The sequence below is a fragment of the Kryptolebias marmoratus genome, linkage group LG19 (assembly GCF_001649575.2).
Source record: "Kryptolebias marmoratus isolate JLee-2015 linkage group LG19, ASM164957v2, whole genome shotgun sequence".
Taxonomy (NCBI): Eukaryota; Metazoa; Chordata; class Actinopteri; order Cyprinodontiformes; family Rivulidae; genus Kryptolebias; species Kryptolebias marmoratus.
Genome location: NC_051448.1, coordinates 6,289,244 through 6,306,372, shown reverse-complemented (window position 1 = coordinate 6,306,372; position 17,129 = coordinate 6,289,244). Strand labels below are relative to the sequence as shown.

The 17,129-nt window shown below is 41.6% G+C and overlaps 1 protein-coding gene across 5 annotated transcripts; it reads right to left on the bottom strand.

The window, feature by feature from the left end:
- Positions 1 to 1,110: 1,110 nt before the first annotated feature.
- On the bottom strand, positions 1,111 to 16,510 carry syt14b (synaptotagmin XIVb). Of its 5 annotated transcripts, XM_037981484.1 has the most exons (9): positions 16,322 to 16,510; positions 12,833 to 12,880; positions 9,089 to 9,235; positions 6,652 to 6,786; positions 5,867 to 6,114; positions 4,556 to 4,987; positions 4,280 to 4,460; positions 3,106 to 3,162; positions 1,111 to 2,401 (listed from the first exon to the last, which is right to left on the bottom strand). In XM_037981484.1, the coding sequence occupies exons 1-9, from the start codon at positions 16,332 to 16,334 to the stop codon at positions 2,085 to 2,087; spliced, it is 1,578 nt and encodes a 525-aa protein (XP_037837412.1). In that variant the 5' UTR covers positions 16,335 to 16,510; the 3' UTR covers positions 1,111 to 2,084. The 5 variants fall into 5 exon arrangements, with proteins under 5 accessions (XP_037837412.1, XP_037837411.1, XP_037837410.1 ...); XM_037981483.1 differs by lacking the exons at positions 12,833 to 12,880; positions 16,322 to 16,510 and adding an exon at positions 6,979 to 8,049 and having other exon boundaries at positions 9,089 to 9,225; XM_037981482.1 differs by lacking the exons at positions 12,833 to 12,880; positions 16,322 to 16,510 and adding an exon at positions 6,979 to 7,982 and having other exon boundaries at positions 9,089 to 9,215.
- Between the last annotated feature and the right edge of the window lie 619 nt (positions 16,511 to 17,129).

The following is a 17,129-nucleotide window of genomic DNA, read 5'->3' as shown; positions in this document are numbered from 1 at the left end:
AAAGATTGTTTTAAAAAAAAAGTATGACTCGTGTTCTCATTCTTAACAAAATACACTCCTAAAGTTACAAGTTTAGCCCCAACATTTAAATGTTAATGTACAAAATCAGTGTCTTAGAATAGCAGAACTTGGAAGATTAGAACATGTATTAAAAAAATATTTTTTTCTCTTTTGTTGAGCATGAAGCTACAACCTCAGGTTAGCTTAGCATTAGGACTGTTAAAAGAAAGCAGTTGCTGTTTTTTTAATCACCTACTAACACATTAAAATATCTGATAACAGTGCAACTTTACTTACTGGATATTTGCCAAGCGTTCTGACTCAGACTATGTCCTGGGTGGAACTGTTTCTTTCTGGCATCCTGCGTGGACATAAACCTTTGGAATTACAGCCGTTTTGGTCAAACCTTAAAAGAACGTTCGGTGAAATGCAAGATCTCACGAGATGTTGAACTATCTGTTGGGGCTGATGCTCAGCTGCTAGCACACCAAATTTCCGTTCAATATCTATAAAACTGGCTGGGTTAGAGCAATCTTTGTGTTTCCTGTTTTGTGTGGAAGCCATCTTGAATTGGGTTGACTCCAAAAGTTAATCATCCACTGATGACCGTCTAAAAGTCATCCTGTGGTAGATCAAAGTGCTGCTTTTTGCACAAAACTATCTACAATTAAAGTTAAATTTGTAATAAAAAAAGCTTTCTAGAAACCATTCTTTGTTGACAAAAAGTAAACGCAAACCATCTGCTTGTGGCAGGAATGCCGGACATCTGTTTTTGTTTAATCTTGCAAAATTAATCTTCCGAAGAAAAAGATTTCACTTCGCAGGAATATGTCCCAGCAGGAAAAAGGGAAAACATGTGGCTGCCGCAGCGCTCGGCCCGGCTCGGCCCGGCGAAGTATCAAACGTGACATCACTGTGACAAAGAGGAAGCAAAATCTGTCTCCTCACGCCGCCCGAATCGAGCCAGCTGGAGAGAGGAGGGGAGCGGGTGGGACTGTGTTCGTCCTTCGAGGGGAGGATTTTCTGACTCACTGCTGCTCTCACAGATCAGAGCTGAAACTTGGCATCGTCCCACAATGACACACTATAGGTAGAATATCACACCAATAATCCTGGTTCTATTTTCAGCTTTATTTAACGATACATTTGAAAAGAAATAAAAAAATAAACGATTTAGCTCTCTTTACGTTTCCTCAGTCCAAGTCCCTTCACAGCTGAGGCCGTCAGGTCTGCTCTGACTCACAGATAGCCGGGTTTATTGCACAGGCTCTTGCATATTGGTCCTCAGCGTGAGGCACCTTGTTTCTACATGAATGAACATGGCTGAGTCGTCAGAAGGCTGAACGGTGAAACGGGCTCGGTCGGAGCTGCACAGGAAAGGAAGCTCGATACCGACGGCATGCAGAGCTGCGTCCAGTTGTGTGAGAGGCAGGAGAGAGGCGCATCCCTCCTGCTTAAAGTGGTGTCAGATGCATAGAGTTTTGCAGGGTGGAAAGAAACAAAAGACCTTTTTTTGTGAGTAATGCCCGCACGTGACTGATAACACTCCCAGATCAATGATTTTGCATAAAGTGGTGTGGATGTAAACATACTGTGCAGAGGCAGAGCTCGTAGGGATAATTGCAGCATGTTTTGTAACAGGCCTCTTGTCTCGGCGGCTATGACTCATAAACAAATGTCTGGTATGCTGGTGTTAGTTAAAGCCTGGAAGAAGTTTTTGGTCCACGTTTCAATCACAGATGTTGTTCAGAAGTGTCTTCACTTTGTTCTTGTAAACCGTTAATGATCTTGCAGATTTTGCTGTGAACAGAACCGGTGGGGAAACAAACCGTTTTCCTCTGAGTTTGCAGAAATCTGTCACTGCAGTGTTTGGACTTTCACACTCCCCCCCCCCCACCCTGTGAAGTCAATCTGCCTGCCTCGGAGGCAAGCAGTGGATTAAAGGGTGTCCACGTGGTCTGGCAGTAAAGACTGGGAGCCGAAGGCCTTCCTCACACATGAACACACACCTCCTGCGGTGCATCCACAGCTCCGAGCATCCAGGGAACGCTCTTGTTGTAGGGCCGGTCTTAGAAAGTCGTCTCCTAGGTGTCGGTGAGCGTGTGCCAGTGGCAGACCTGCTGTCCCTCCGCCTCTCTCATCTCTGTCCAGTGGCTCTGCTGCTCCTCACTGGTGCTGTTGTGGCCCAGGGACACCCAGCCCAGCCTCTCCCTGGGCTTCATGCTGCTCCGCCGGCAGAACACCGACACCACCAGCGACACCTCGGACAGCTGGAAGAGCGCCACCTGGAAGACGAACGTCTCCTTGTAGGTGGGGTTGGGCTGGCCGCGGCACACAGCCGTCTTGCGCTTGGACATCTCTTTGCCCTTGGAGTCCAGCATGGTGAGCTTCACGTAGGTGTCTGCAAGGAGGTGCAGGAGAGAAGTGAGGTAGTGCCACCAAGTGGCCAAACCTGAGTACTGCACCACACAGTTAAAGCAGAGATGGATTTAAAAAAAGGTTAATCAACCAAAACAAGTGATGAGATCTCGAAATACAGACGATTGCTCCATTACTGCAGAGAAGATTCATTTTGTTTCTAATAAATATTTTGTTTTGCAGCAACTGAAACAGTAAAGGAGATCTGTTTTCTGTTGGTTTAAACTGTTTTATGGTAAATTTCTTTGGATTTTTTCCCCCCTTTTTGGATATCTATGCAGGCAAACCATCACTGCTTCAGTTTGGAGATCATGGACTATTTTAGTTTTTTTTAAACAAAATGTGTAAAATTTAAAAGTAAAATGTAGTTGCACAGTAACATTATAGTGTTGTCTCTGTAAAAATTTATAAACAAATAAAAATCAAAATCAGATTAATCAATTTATGTTTAAACATGTTTATGTTTAAAAACTGGAAGAACATACTTTTAAAGAAATTAATACTGTTTCAGAAAATCAGGCTAAATGTGAGATTAATTTCAACTTTCACCTTCAAATCCCCATTTTTGTGTTGTTCTTCATACAACAGTGGAAATGTATTGTCAAGCAGGTTTTAACTGTAATACGGTGATGAGATGATTCATATAAATGAGTACAGAAGTTAGATGGTGTTTCGCTGCTGGCTTACCTCTCATGATGTACAGCTGTCCCCCTACGAAGTGTTTTACACAACAAAACAGATCATCTGTGATGAACACACACAGCACGCCACACACAACGTTGGAAAGAAGAAAGAAGGCAGTTTAAAGAGCGAGTCGTACACCAGGAGGTGAAGCTTCACGGTAATTTGGACGAGCAGCAGCAGCTTCAGCAGATTGGTCATTAAAAACTGCCAGAAGACGTTTAAATACAATTAAACCGAGTTTGTTGTTAAAGCAGCAGCACAAAGTTTCCCATCTGCTTTGTTAAAAAAAAAGGTGACCAATGAGGATTAGGGTTGTCAAAAAATAAATAAATCCATACTGAAATACTAATAAATACCAAACAATGGTTATAATTAGATATTTAATGTGTGAATGATTCAACTTTCACACTGTTGTTTTCTGGATTTTTATTTTTCTGTACATTTTTACCTACTTCTGTGTACTTTGTGCTGTTTTAACCTTTCACTTATCAAAACTTTCAGCTCATTCAGGAGATGGAGGCTATGACTTTTGGTTTCTGTAACTTTTATACTTTTTAAAATATTTAACTTCATTTACAAACACTTTCCCAAAAGAATACATTAAGATCTTCAAATTCTTTAAAATCTGTTTCAGAGACCCTTTCTTTGTCTTCTTATGCTACTTTTAGCTTTTAGCTATCCTTTTGCTACTTTTAGCTACAAATCTGCTCCTCTTAGCAAGCTATTTGATACTTCTAGCTTTTAGCCAGCCGTTTGCTTCTTTTAGCTACTAGCTAGACATTTACTACTTTTACTTAGCCTTTGGTTAAATTTAGCTTCTAGCTAGCATTTTGCAAATCTTTTGCAACTTTTAAATAAATAGATCTTTCTCCCAAATATTAAATTTCCATCCTAAATTTTTCAGTTGGAAGCACCAGTGTGTCTCGTGGGAAAAGTTAGTCTAAAGTCATGAATCTTAAACAGTAACTGAATCAACTTAATCAGTTTCCAACTTCAGATACTGAAAATAGTATTAAGTATCTTCCTGGATTTAGGTACTGAGTTTGAATTTGTAAATTCTTGACAACCCTAATCAGTATATTCTGGGAAAGAGGAGTTCCACAGGACGACATTACTGAGTAAAGTTGGCACAAAAGCTGAGAAAGAAACGCTTCCACGCGTGTGTTTCTGTACTTACTGACAGGTTTATCAGACGCAGTGGTTTTGAAGTGGCTTCCCTGTATGACCTCAGCTGATAGCTGTCCCGTGGCGGAGTTATAGATGAGCCCCAGGAGGATTTCTGGCAGTGACGTGTCTTCAGTGGAGCGGTAGGACAGAGCTCCTGCACTGCGAGAAACGCTCACCAAAGAGCCGCAGCCCTGGGACAAAGAAAACAGCAAGAAGGAACAAAAATGAGTGAAAAGTGAACTTGATGGGACACAGTGGGAGCTAAAAATGCTCAAAGTGTTCTCACTGTAAGTTCAGAGCCTGGCTCCAGGGTGACGGGTAGAGCAATCTTCCCCTGCAGGTTTAGCTTAGTCAGGTAGAACACCTTCTCCCCCAGGACCTTCTCCTTCTTCATGCGTCTGATGCTGTACAGGCGGAAGCGAACGGCGTAGTCCCCCAGGGCCTCCTGTTCCACCCTGGAAAACTTGAAGGTCTCAGTAAAAACGGGACAGGGGCCTTTCTGCACGCCCGTCTTGGCCCGTTGCTTCTTGGTGGGCAGCAGGACCAGGTGGACCTGCCACGAGATGTTGCCCGTCTGTTTGAGGGCGGGGATGTCGGTCGCAGCCGTGACGGTGACCGCCAGCCACTGCTCGCCGGAGTCGTACTCGAAGGCAACGTCCAGCGTGCCGTACTGCGCCAGGGGCTCGGGCTCATAGGCTGCGGGGAGGTGAAGACCATCCTGAGGGCGTCGAGAAGGAAAGAGGGTCTGGGTTTGCCTTCTGACAGTGCTGGCGTGTGTAAAACGACTAGATTTTTACCATTTAACTGAAAACAGATTTTTTTAAATCCAACTTTTATGTGAAGTGAAAACAAAATCCAGATGGACAGAAGTGTCTGTAATATTATATTCATATTTTATAGATAAAAACTAAACATGTACTTTATGTGGTATATGAAAAATAAGAGAAAAAGTGTTGTCCCTTGATAACCCACCTCTTTCTCATTGAGTTAAAAGAACTAAGTTGTGTCTAAACACTGATGTTCGGCTGTTTGGAGTTTCTGCTGTTTAGATTTTTTGGACTGCAACTAATTCAGCATACTTTCAGCTCTTTTACCCATTCATATATCAAACGTTCAGCTCGTTCAGGACATTGCGGCTATGACTTTTGGTTTTTGTAACTTTTATATTTTTTGAAATATTCAACTTTATTTACTATTTTTTACACATTGAAATGAACGGAGAAATCTATTAAAATCCTTGAAATCTATTTCAGCATACGTGCTTTATTATAGCTTTTAGCTACTGTTCTGTTCATTTTAGCTCTTTGCTTTTGTGTTGTTGGGTTTAGCTTTTAGTTACTATTCAGCTGGTTTTAGCTTTTGCTAATTTTAGCTTTTAGAATTTGCTTCATTATTTTAGGGTTTTTTTCCTGATTGTTTTACCTTTTCAGGACTCAACATTCACACTTTTCTTTTAAACAGAAAATGCAAATATTTCCAGCTAAAATAGTCTCCAAAGTAAATGTTTCAAAAAGGCGAGATGATTTGTGATGATTTAAACTATGTGATAATAAAATCAAACCACAGAATGAGTTTTGTTGATTCCCTCTGAACCCACCTCCGGACCCAGGACAGCCGTGCTGTCACTGGGAATGTCCTCCTCGCAGCCTTTGTTGAGGTAGCTCTCCGTGTCCTGCTCCACGCTGGCCTCACTGGAGCAGTGGGGGCTGTCGCAGCGCCGGGGGGGCGACGCCCTCCTGACTCCTCGCTCTGAGCAGGACGACTTGCATTTCCCTGAGCTCTTGTATGGAGGAGGCTGGAGTTCACTTTGGGAAGAATCTTTCTTTATTCTCTGAATGCTGGTGGCTGAAACAGAAGACACGATGTGAGACGAAGTGTCTGTCACTGGAGACTCACTGTCCTATGCAGAGATACTTTCGATGACTGTGGGGCTGCCAGAATCAAATGAAAGTCATTAATGTTTGCTCTTGCTGTTCGAGTCCTCACCCAGCTGTTTTCATTTAATCATACGAGAGTCTGCTCCTTCTAAACCACAAAATTCCTCTGAGGAGCGTCATCTGGTACTGCAGTCCTGCTGTTCCCATCCAAATTATGCTCATGTTTTGTTTGTTTTTTGTGATAAGTTTTGCTACTAAAAACAATCAGATGAGGGGAGAGGAGTCTCTACTTTCTAGTATCTTTTATAAACTTGTTTTAAATTTACTGTTACCTAACTTAAATTAACTTTGCACATGTTCTCAGTCAGGTTTGCAGATATTGAGCTAAGATTCGGTGTGGAAGGAGCTGTTACTCTCAGCACTAACAGATCGTGACATCTTTGTTTAAAACTGGCGTGCAAAGCAACATGCATTCGTTGAAGGAAAGCCAGTTTAAAAAGGATACCTTGTTCACTGGAGGCCTCGCTGCTGTATCCTCCCTGCTCGCTGGACTGTTTGCTTTTGCTCCAGGCAGACGTCGTGTTCTGCTGGGTCACGGCCTCCGGGCTTTTTTCTTCTTCGCTGTCTGAAACAGCTCCGTCTGTGCAGGACATACCAACACTCATGTTCCAGATGTACACCACAAACTGCAACGTGTGCAATGTGTAGAGAGACAGACTGAGGATGCAGCTGCTGAGACGGGCACACAACACTCTGACAAGGTTGAATTTAAGAGGAAGGAGCTAAAGATCTGAAGGGTTTCTGCTCACAGAGAGGAAACACACACTCTAACCTTGGTTTCCTTTCTTTTTCTTCTTGCTTTTCTTTCCTTTGTCTTTCTTTTTCTCCACATCTAAAGCTCCCTCAGATTTCTTTGAACTCCCCTTCCCTTTCTTCTTATCAGCCTTCTTTTCCCCCTCAGAGGCAGGTTTAGACAGCTCAGCATCTTCCTCGTTGTCTGCCTCTCTCTCGGAGCCATCTTCCACAGCTTCCTCCTCCTCCTCCTCCTGCTCTCCATCTTTTTCCTTGTTCTGTTTGGATTCTCTTGTTTCATTTTCACAGTGGGGTGAATGAGGAGTTGTATCACAGTCATCACTTCTTTCCTGAGCAGCTGACTGATTATCACTCTGATTTGCCTTTCTGTCTTGTTCGTCACCGTTGTCAGTTTTCTCTGAGGCTTCGGCGGCCTCTTCTTCCTCTCCCTTAATGGATTCTTCTTCATTCCTCTTCACCTTGGCTTCTTTCTCCAGCTGTCTCTCCCTCCTCTCTTTTCTCCTTTGTTCTCTCCTCTCCTGTACCTCCTTCTCCTCCTTCTTCCTCCTCTCTTCCTCTGCTAACTCGGCTTCTGACTTCTTCACTCGCCAGCATCCATCCCTCCATTCCCACTCCAGCTGGTTCTGGTTGTGCTCGCCCTCTGCCTTATCACTGCCCTGGTTGGTTTTTGAGCCTGTGTGACCAGCATTTGAGTCTCTCTGCATCTGCCACATGCTTTTACTGCTGGTCCTGCCCTCCTGTGTGTTGGAGGCCTGAGCCGACTCCTGGCTGCTGCCGTTTTCCCCCTCCTCTGCATCCTGCACCTTGTTGATGATGGTGGTGACCTGCTCGGTGAGCTGATCGCTGACAGCGTAGGTGACATCACTGACAGTGTTGGCCAGGTCGTCCACACGACTGGTGACTGAGTCCAGGATGGAAGAAATGTTGACAGATGGAAGGGTCTGCTGGAAGCTCTTGAAGAAGGCCATGTCTCAGTCAGAGATCCAATCGCACGATGACCAAGAGATTACCTCATCAGAAGCACTGACACAGACATGTGGTTGTTAGCAGGGTGTGGTGCCCGCATCCCAGCATGCACCAGCATACTGGTCTGTTGACAGTAAAGACTTTACTTAGCAAAATGTCTGGTACTTAAACATAACATGGGTTTTAAAAATCAACTCTGATACAACAACAAAAACCACAAGAAAAACACATTTTCATGTCAGTTTCTGTCTGAAATCAGTTCATTTCTGTACATTTTTCTTCCTGAACGTTTCCCCGGACTCCAATTGCCTAACATAATTTCCATATTGTTAATTTCGTTTCCTCATCCAAGCTAAAAATAATCTAATTAAACCAGGAGGAAAATCAGAGGGAATCAGTGGGTTCAGGAGGAGCCTAAAGCAAGGAACTTTTATATGTGTTATCATCTGTGGTTTCTGTTTAATCAACCTTTTTTGTGGCTTTTGTGCTTATGTTTCATTTCCACAGTTTGATATATGTTCTAGTTATTCATTTCTATTACCTAGAAATGGATTTGCCTTCAGCACCTATGGTAACAACAGCTGTCAGTGCACTGTAAAGTTACTGGGTTAAAGTCTTCAGTCCTTGCTGTGACACTGAGCTCAGACAAGTCAAAACATTCCAGCTCAGATGTCTGAATTCGTAGTAATTTGCTGTCCTGTTTGTTGCTGATCCGACAGCTCAAAGTGTGACGTGGCTCTGTGTGTATTTGCATACACTGACATCTGAAACATTTGGGGGCACACAGCTTACCACCAGATGTGAACAGAGGTGTCAGAGCTGATCACATGCAGTCAAATCACCCAAAACAGATTTATAACGACAGGTTTGTTAACAGCCCCACGGAGGCAGCTTCAGCACTTTGTGTAGCAACTGTAACAAACTCGTGCTAAAGTGTGGAGGTTTAATTTAGCTAATATAGTGGCTTTTACACCAGAATGACATTTTTCAAGAAGAGCTGCTTTATTTGGCTAAAAGAAATGCTCCAAAAGTCTTAACTATTTACTGTTCCAAAGTGTGCTATTCATGCTCAGTGTTGCACAAACCCATTAAATAACTGAAAGCTTGTGGTGTTTTAATGTTGGACGCGAGTGCAGCTGCAGGAGGTGTGGTGTGTTGAGCACCTCGCTGGTTGTCCTTAAAGCCAGTGAGGTGTGGCAGATTGTCGGGACTCTGCACAGACAGTTTGTTGCTGAGGTAAAGAAAAAACAGAGCCATCAACGCCATGAGGGCTGCAATGGAAGACAGGACACCCAGAAGTTCCGGAGAGACTGGAGAGAGCGGGAGAGCAAAGACAAAAAGGGAGGAGAGAGAGAGAAAAAAAAAAAGTTAGAGAGATTCAGTTTGCAAATTGAATCACAATTACTGTTTCGAGGAAAAACCTTCTCATTGCTCCTGTTTAAACCAACAATAAAATATACGAAAGGCTGTAAATTGGCAGCAGGGATCATATTATTTGATGATAAGCATCTCACACAAGTATAAAACTCCAATTCTCACTTGACAGGGAGAATTGGCCATTGTGCTTTTTAAACAGCCAGCGTTCCTCCCACTTCAAAGGCAAACGAGATCTGAGCTCCAGCAGCGAATGTAGGCCAACAGACTTCATGTAACCATGCAGCCCGCTGCTATTTTTATTAGAGCCTCAAAGGAAAAGTATCTGACAGAAAAGTAGACTTGGTAAAGGCTGAAAAGCCACACTGGACCTGCGTTTAAGAGGATAAAACCCAGACAAATAACAGCGTGTAAGCAGCAGCAGTGATCAAATGCCTCAATGGAAAGGGCAGCATGTTAAAAAAGAAACACTTAAGGTGAAGTTTGTAATAACAGTTGTGACATTTTGATTTTAAACAACGATGTAAGCTCAGAGCTTGATGTTTCTTGTGTCAGGATTTGGGGTTCTTGTGTTCCTGATTCATGTTTCAGTTAGCTGCCTTTACATTTAGTCTGGGATTTGCTCAGTCTTTGTTCATTGTGTCTGTTTCCTTTCATCATTCACTTGTCCTCTGTTATCACCTGTTTACCTGCCACACCCATCTCCACCTGCTCCTAGTTTGTGATCACTCACCTGTGCCCACTTTCCCTAATCCCCCTCTGCTTTTAAAACCTGATCAGTTATGCTACGTTTTGGATTTTTGTTCTTTTATTTTAAAATAAATCATGTTATTTTCTGGAACAAAGATGAGTCTGCACCACTGGGTTCGCCGCGCTCTCCTCCCAACCCGACCCCTTGCTGGTCAGGGTGGGAACACAACGAGCCGGTGAGTTTGGATGTGGGAAGAGGAGGGTAACAAAATGATGTGCACGGACAAAAATGCAGTTTTACAAGCCCTGAACACAAAAATAACCCCTGATATTCAAAATCTGGCAGATTTCAGACCCCAGTTTTGCTCTGTTAAATGTTAGATTTTAGTCTGTAACATGTTTCAAATATTCTAGATCTGGGTTCATTCTCTGAGCAAACAACGTGAGGAAGAGATTACAGAGGGTTCTTTATTTCAGTCAAAAGTGAGCAGGGATATTTGATAACCAACCAACAGTTAGCAGTGGTAAAATCGTCTATCTGTCATGTTTGGCAACAACTCAGCTGCTGTATTTTTCTTTTTTTTCTGCTCTGTGCCTGTTTGTCTCCACCCTCCTACATCATCCTGTCTTGTAAGCCAAAAATCGATCTGAGCAAAAACAGCCCGAATGTCTTAGTTTCTTAAATCTATTTGATAGGGGAAGAAAAAAAAAAAAACAGGGAGAGCTGCTAACAAGGATGCACAACGGTAAATCCTTTGCAGGCGACACGTTACTGCACATCGTACAGCTAAATAGAAATAAAGACCTATAGAGTCAGGAGTGCTGGAAACATTTCTCTAACAGGATGAGGATGGTGGATGGACGGAGCGGTAACGAATCAAAGTGAAAAGTCTCCCTTCCTTTTTTTTAAAGAACTCACTGAAATGAGCTGAAACTACTCACAGACATGCCAGACACATCCTGGGTGTTATCTGAGGGGCGTTTTTGCTGCCTGTCTTTGTCAAAACAGTTTGAACACTCAAATGTAATGTATTGATTTGGTTTAAACAAAGATTTATTTTAAAGCAGCTCCATCCATTTATCCATTTTACCCAATTCTCCTTTCCGGGTCGCGGGAAGCTGGTGCCGATCTCCAGCTGAACTGAATAATAGAAATAATAACTGTACTATTAGTCTTTTTATTTATCAGGAATGTCAAAATGTTGGGGTTTTGACCAGTAGAAATGTACTTTTGTTTTCTATAGTGCTTGTACTCTACATTGCCCGCCAACATAACACTGAAAATGTTGAATTTATTTATTTAATGTCTATTTAGTGTTTTTTAAAAGCTACAAATGATTGAAATAATTGTCAGAATGATAAACTTAAAATCTGGGCTTGTTCTAAAATTGCTTTTCTGTCTCAGTAGACGATTTGCTTCACACACGTCACAGCTACAATACGCGTTTTTAACATTTTATAAACAAATTCAAATAAATCCAGCCCAAACAAAGTAAAAAGCTGGAGTGTTTGGGGCCAACACAACTGTCACCTCTCACTGATTGAACCGGTTTCTGCTTCAGCGCACAGAATGGGACTGAAAAAAAGAGAGGCGTAGTTTCTCGAACTGAACTTATTATGGACTGACTTGCCTCGCCATGGCAACAGGAGAAACACCGCTGCGGCTCTGATAGCCCGAGCTGCCTGCCACACGCTGCCAAAATGATCAACGCTGCGTTTCCACGAAAGGGAAGCGAGTTAGAAAAGAGAAGCGAAGTGGCAGCAGAGCCTTACCTTTCTCTAAATGAGCATCTCTTTATTAGAAACCAGCTACAGATGACCAAAGATCAAGCTGTCCTGCTCTGAAGCGATCAAACATGTATTAAATCCCTCACATTTAGTCCGGTCCGGGACGTTCCACGCCTCTGTGTCGACTCTCACAGCTGATGGAGCCAGAATGACCTCAGAGACCGCCGGTCTGTGGCCCCGAGCCGCCGGGATGTGACCAAACTTCATACAGTGTCCCGCTCTGTAAATGTTAACTTCATCTGAATAATTTAAACCACCCGAGGTAATCGGATGACTTCATCCGTGTGCATCTGAGAGAGGAGCAGTTTATATGATACCCAACATCTGCGGGAGAAATCGACGGGTCTCGGAGCAGCCGAGCAGATCGAGGCATATTTTTAAAAACCCTGCCTCTTTCGCCTGCGTGCTTTAAAGGAGTAAACAGGAAAAAGCTGAATGAATGTAGGTTGTTTTTTTTACAGCTTGTGAACTGAGGCTGAACTCTGAGCTGAGCCTCAGGATTCAATCAGGAAGTTTTTTTCCCCTGATAATGACTCCAGCAAGCTGCCTAACAAACGTGGAAAACAGCCACTGAAGCATTCACCGGCAAAACAAAAATGAACAATACCCTCAGAGAAACGCGAGCTGGCCTCCATGAAACGTCCTTGTCAAATAAAGACAAGGGAAAGCAATTACTCTGTCAGGTTTCTGCACATTTAAGGCACAGACAGGTAAAGATTTCCCCAGTTTTGAACCCGTTGGATCAGAACACGGCGTGCTTTAAAGCTTGTGCTTGTTTAAAAAAGGTGTGGGCAGAATGAAAGTGTTGCTTACACGGACCTTTGAAACGAAACAAAACCTACATGCTGAATAAATCATGCACACACAGCTGCCTTCCTCTGCTGGGGTGAACTAAAACTTGATCTGCTGTGCATAATTTACACAGAAGGACTGGATTCCAGCTCTATTAAAACCGGTTTCTTCTTCATTTTTCTGTTTTCTAACTTTACATGAGACATTCAGAGTGTCACGCCTGTGTGTGGACAGATGTGTGTGTGTGTGTCACACGGTTTTACCTCGTCTGATGCAGACGAGCTCATGAGCACCACAGCTTCTCCCCCCTCCTGGAAGACAGAAACAGAAAGTTGGGAACCCGATTAACAAAAAGATAATTTTATAAATCATAAAAACGTTTGCTCTGCCTCTAATTTAAACAATGTGGCAGTCGTGTTTTACAGTAAACATAAAGTTATTTACATCACAAAAAAGAACGAATTTGTCTTTTTACAGGTTTAGTCAATAATATTACAAATGTTCAGCTGTTTCTTTACAGAAAGTAGTCAACCTCACTTAGAATTAGAGACGCACCAAAGACAGTTTTCTTGGCAGAATTTGATTTTCCAAATTTCTGTAAATGCCGATTCCAACGTCTCGAACGTCTCCAAACGTTTGCAGGGTTCTCCGTTTCTTTACGTGAGACTCGCAGAAGCTCAGTCCACTCACTTGATATATTACTTATTTTCAAAATAGTCACAGTTGTTTGCGGGCGTCTCAAAGCTTCCTCGACGCTCCAGTAGATTAAACGGTCGCAGCCCAGTTAGATACTATCATACAAACTATTAGTGACTGTATATGAAATGCTTCGTTTCTCATTTCTAGTTGAGTCAAAAACCTGTGTTCATAAAGAAAAGTTTACAGTAAAAAAACTTGATTTGTCTCTGTCACAGGAAATCTACAAATAATATCCTCTGGGTTATCGGAAAGAAAGGTTTGTACAAATAAAACCAAATAACAGTTTAAATTCTTAATAAGACAGCTCACAGATCCTTAACATGTTTATTCTTTTTTTTCAGTACTATAAATACAAAACAAGACAATGTTTGGAATAAATAAATAAATATAAATAAAATAAACTCTTATTTATTGGTAGATGTGAATGATTGGTAGCACATTCGTTCATTTTATTGTAACTATATAACATCAAATTGCAGCTTTAAATTCAGAGCGTGCCTAATAAAATGTCTCAACCGGCTTGCAAATTGTACGTCTCACAGAGAAGCTGGATTAAATGTTACCTGTTGAAATGGCAGCTGAAACTTTCTCAAAGCCCTCAGGTGATGCTGTAAGTTACTGGNGGGGGGGGGGGGGGGGGGGAAGCTGCACACACTCCTGCTTCAGGTATTTTCTGCACACACCTCTTCTGCTTACTCTGTCTATTTCAAACACCTTTCAGATATCACACATGGCTACAAACCTCTACACTAAGAACATGTCAGTGTTAACCCAAATTAACGCTTAGATATGAAGAAAAAATAAAAAATAAAGGACATTTTTGAGATTCAGTCGAGCTGAAAATCAGCAGATTCTGTTTGTCAGTTTGGGAGTTCCAGCTTTGCAGCAAAAAAACACCAAATATTTTGGTTCAATTTAGAGAGTTTAGAGAGTTCTAAATTGAACCAAAATATGCCTTTATTTTAATCTGAAATAACTCGCTGGAAGAACAACAGTTCTGGCATTTCAACATCCTATGAACTGGTTTAGCTTATCTCTGAAAAAACAAAAGATCATAAATCTGTCGTTGTAAGGAAACGGATTTCAAACTGCTCAGAAACACAATAATGTAACTGATCATTTCTCCTAAACGCAGTATTCTTTCATGACTGTATTTATCTTAGAAATCAGCTATTAGTTAGAGTAGACAGGAGTTTAGAAATAATCTGTATCAAAACCTATAATGAGACAAACAAAGGTAAAGAAAACGTTTAATAACAGCAAATAAATCATTTACTGTTTTCTTCTTAAGTATAATAATGGATTGTGTATAATCTCTGAGGCTTGAGTTAATGGAGAACACTTATATAACACCTTCACACTCACACCCACAGATTCTTCTTTTTTTTCTTTTCCATTTAGACAGAATCTCTCAGCGCTTCAGCGCTAAAGGATTCAGCCTTCAGAGGTTAATAGTGTTAGAGGAGCAACCGTTAGCTCTGAAAGTACAAATATTAAGAGTTTAAAGTAAAATGTAGAAGTCCATATTGGGTTATACGTTCTCAAACCTGCAGGACAATTATCCTAAACTGGAAAAACAAAGCAAATTACCAAAAAAACAATGTTGTGAGGTGTCCTGCGTCCTTTTGGACGAATGAACATGACAGAACAAAAAACAACAAACGCACACGCAGTGTACATGAAGAATTGGTCATTTCACTCCAACACAGTTCTCGTCTTCACACAGACATTTTTGGAAACAGACTGGTGCTTGTTTTGTAAATATGCAGGCTGTGATTAAGGCTAATATAAACTCTTAGTGCTTCAGTTTTTTTTTTAATCAGTCAATTTGTGATTTCTTCTGTAGCGTTTAATCTGTTTGATTTAAATCTACATTAAGTTCTTCCTAATAAATATTATGTTTCAGATCTTCCCAATCCTCAGTCCAGACGAGAAGAACATATTTGTGGATATCTGGAGCCCAGAAAACTTATGAATGTATGAATGTATGTGGTTTGTCTTGAGATATTTAAAGAACTGATTGTGGTGAGGAGGAAACACCTGCTTCATAATTTAAGTCTTCTTTTTGACTGGGGATAAAATTGACTATACATCTGCAAAACATATTTTTTGCCAAATACCCAACCTGTGTGACTAAAAATAACTGCTTACACTTATTGAACTTGACTGGCGTTTGTTACTACATAGGATCAGCGTTCCGACATATGATCAGCTCCATTTGTTTTGTTAATGAGAAGCAGAAAAAAAGAGCAAAAACGCAGCAAAAGACAATTTCAGTAAATATGTCCAACAGTTTCTCTCACCGAAAGCTCTATGTGACGATGGGAGGTGCAAACACAGCAGAAAAATACTTTTTTATATATATTTGTAGTAATCTGAATGGGGCTTTAGACTCTTTTTTTTTTTTAAATATCTCCTAATTTTTTTTTGTTTTTCCTACTGAAATCTCAATAAAAGAGACCAGTTTAAGTTTTAATAATATGAATTTTATTTAGATATTTGTAATTCAAACTCTGTCTTTGACTGGTAAAAGAAATATTCTGACAAAAAGGAATGTTAGATTTGATATTTTAAAAAAGTAATAGGAAATACGAGTGTTTTTGATTATATGTTACAACGGCCTGCCATACCACTCGTTCCCTAACAGAAACAAAGTATTAAGTCGCGTGATGCTAAAACTGCAGTATGCTAATATTTGTGGTTATTATGTTTAAATGAATCGCTACGTGGCCACAGGTGTGTCTTAAACAGCGACACGGACGCTGTAAGGCGGCGGGACCGTCTGCGGTTCGGTTTTATCACTTCAGGCGCGCCGCGTCCCGCGAAAGGATCCCAACCGTCCTGCATCAGCGTCCGCATCCCAGCATCATCGGTCTCGCTCCGGCGCTGCGGTTCCGACGGCGCCGGTCACACACACAGAGGGCGACAGAGGCCCGGGAACGACACGGCAGAGTCGACCAAACGCTACACTTGATTCAGCGACGGCGCTGTTGTTCCGTCCCGAGCAAAGTTTAGCCCGAGTCCTGGACCGACACCTGAGACCGAGAACTCACCGTCAATCGCCATGATGCTCCGTCCTGGACTCTACCATCTGAGAGCGGGGCGGGGGGGGTCATTCATCAGCCTGTGGGGTGTTCGTGTTGGAGTCAGCGTGTAGGAATTTAAAGTTTCAATTAGGGCTGCATCCTCAGAGTTTTATATTAGAAATAAATTACTGGAAAATAAGTAAGTAAGACAGCTGCGTGGAGTTTTTATTTCTGTTTGGTTCATCTCACATGAGAATGTTGTGTAACACTAGTATTACCTGAAAGGCTGGATTTACTAAGAAACTGTAAATAAACACAATTTTAACCCATTTATTTTCTTCCTATGCCTCTTTGTGGCCTATTTTTGTTTTTTGCTGTAACATTTTGATGCTTCTAAAGGCAAGCTTTTGCAGCTTCATACACGAAAAATATTAACTTTTTTGACAACAAGTCGTGCTGAGCTCTATAACTTTTTTTGCTGAAGACAAAAACATTTCACCTCAAGTTCTGAGAGCTCTGGTTTTTAAATCACTCAGCAATCAGGAGAGATGATTTCCTAAACTTTTATTTAGGAGGGGTGGGAGAACAAGTAAGGGTTATTCTGTATGTGTGTGAATACATTTTTCACGAAGCAGCGTATAGTGAAAATGAAACAGAAAAGGGTTTTACACCTCTGGTACTTGACTTTTTAGGTAGTGCAGACATTGTTAGCCTTGTGTTCTTTCTTATTTATTGTCCATTCCATTAATTTCCCCATCCTTGCTGTCAGCAGTAACACTAACGTCTAAATAAACTTTCTCGTAAAAAGTTCTGAAGTCAGTATCTTGTAAGTTAG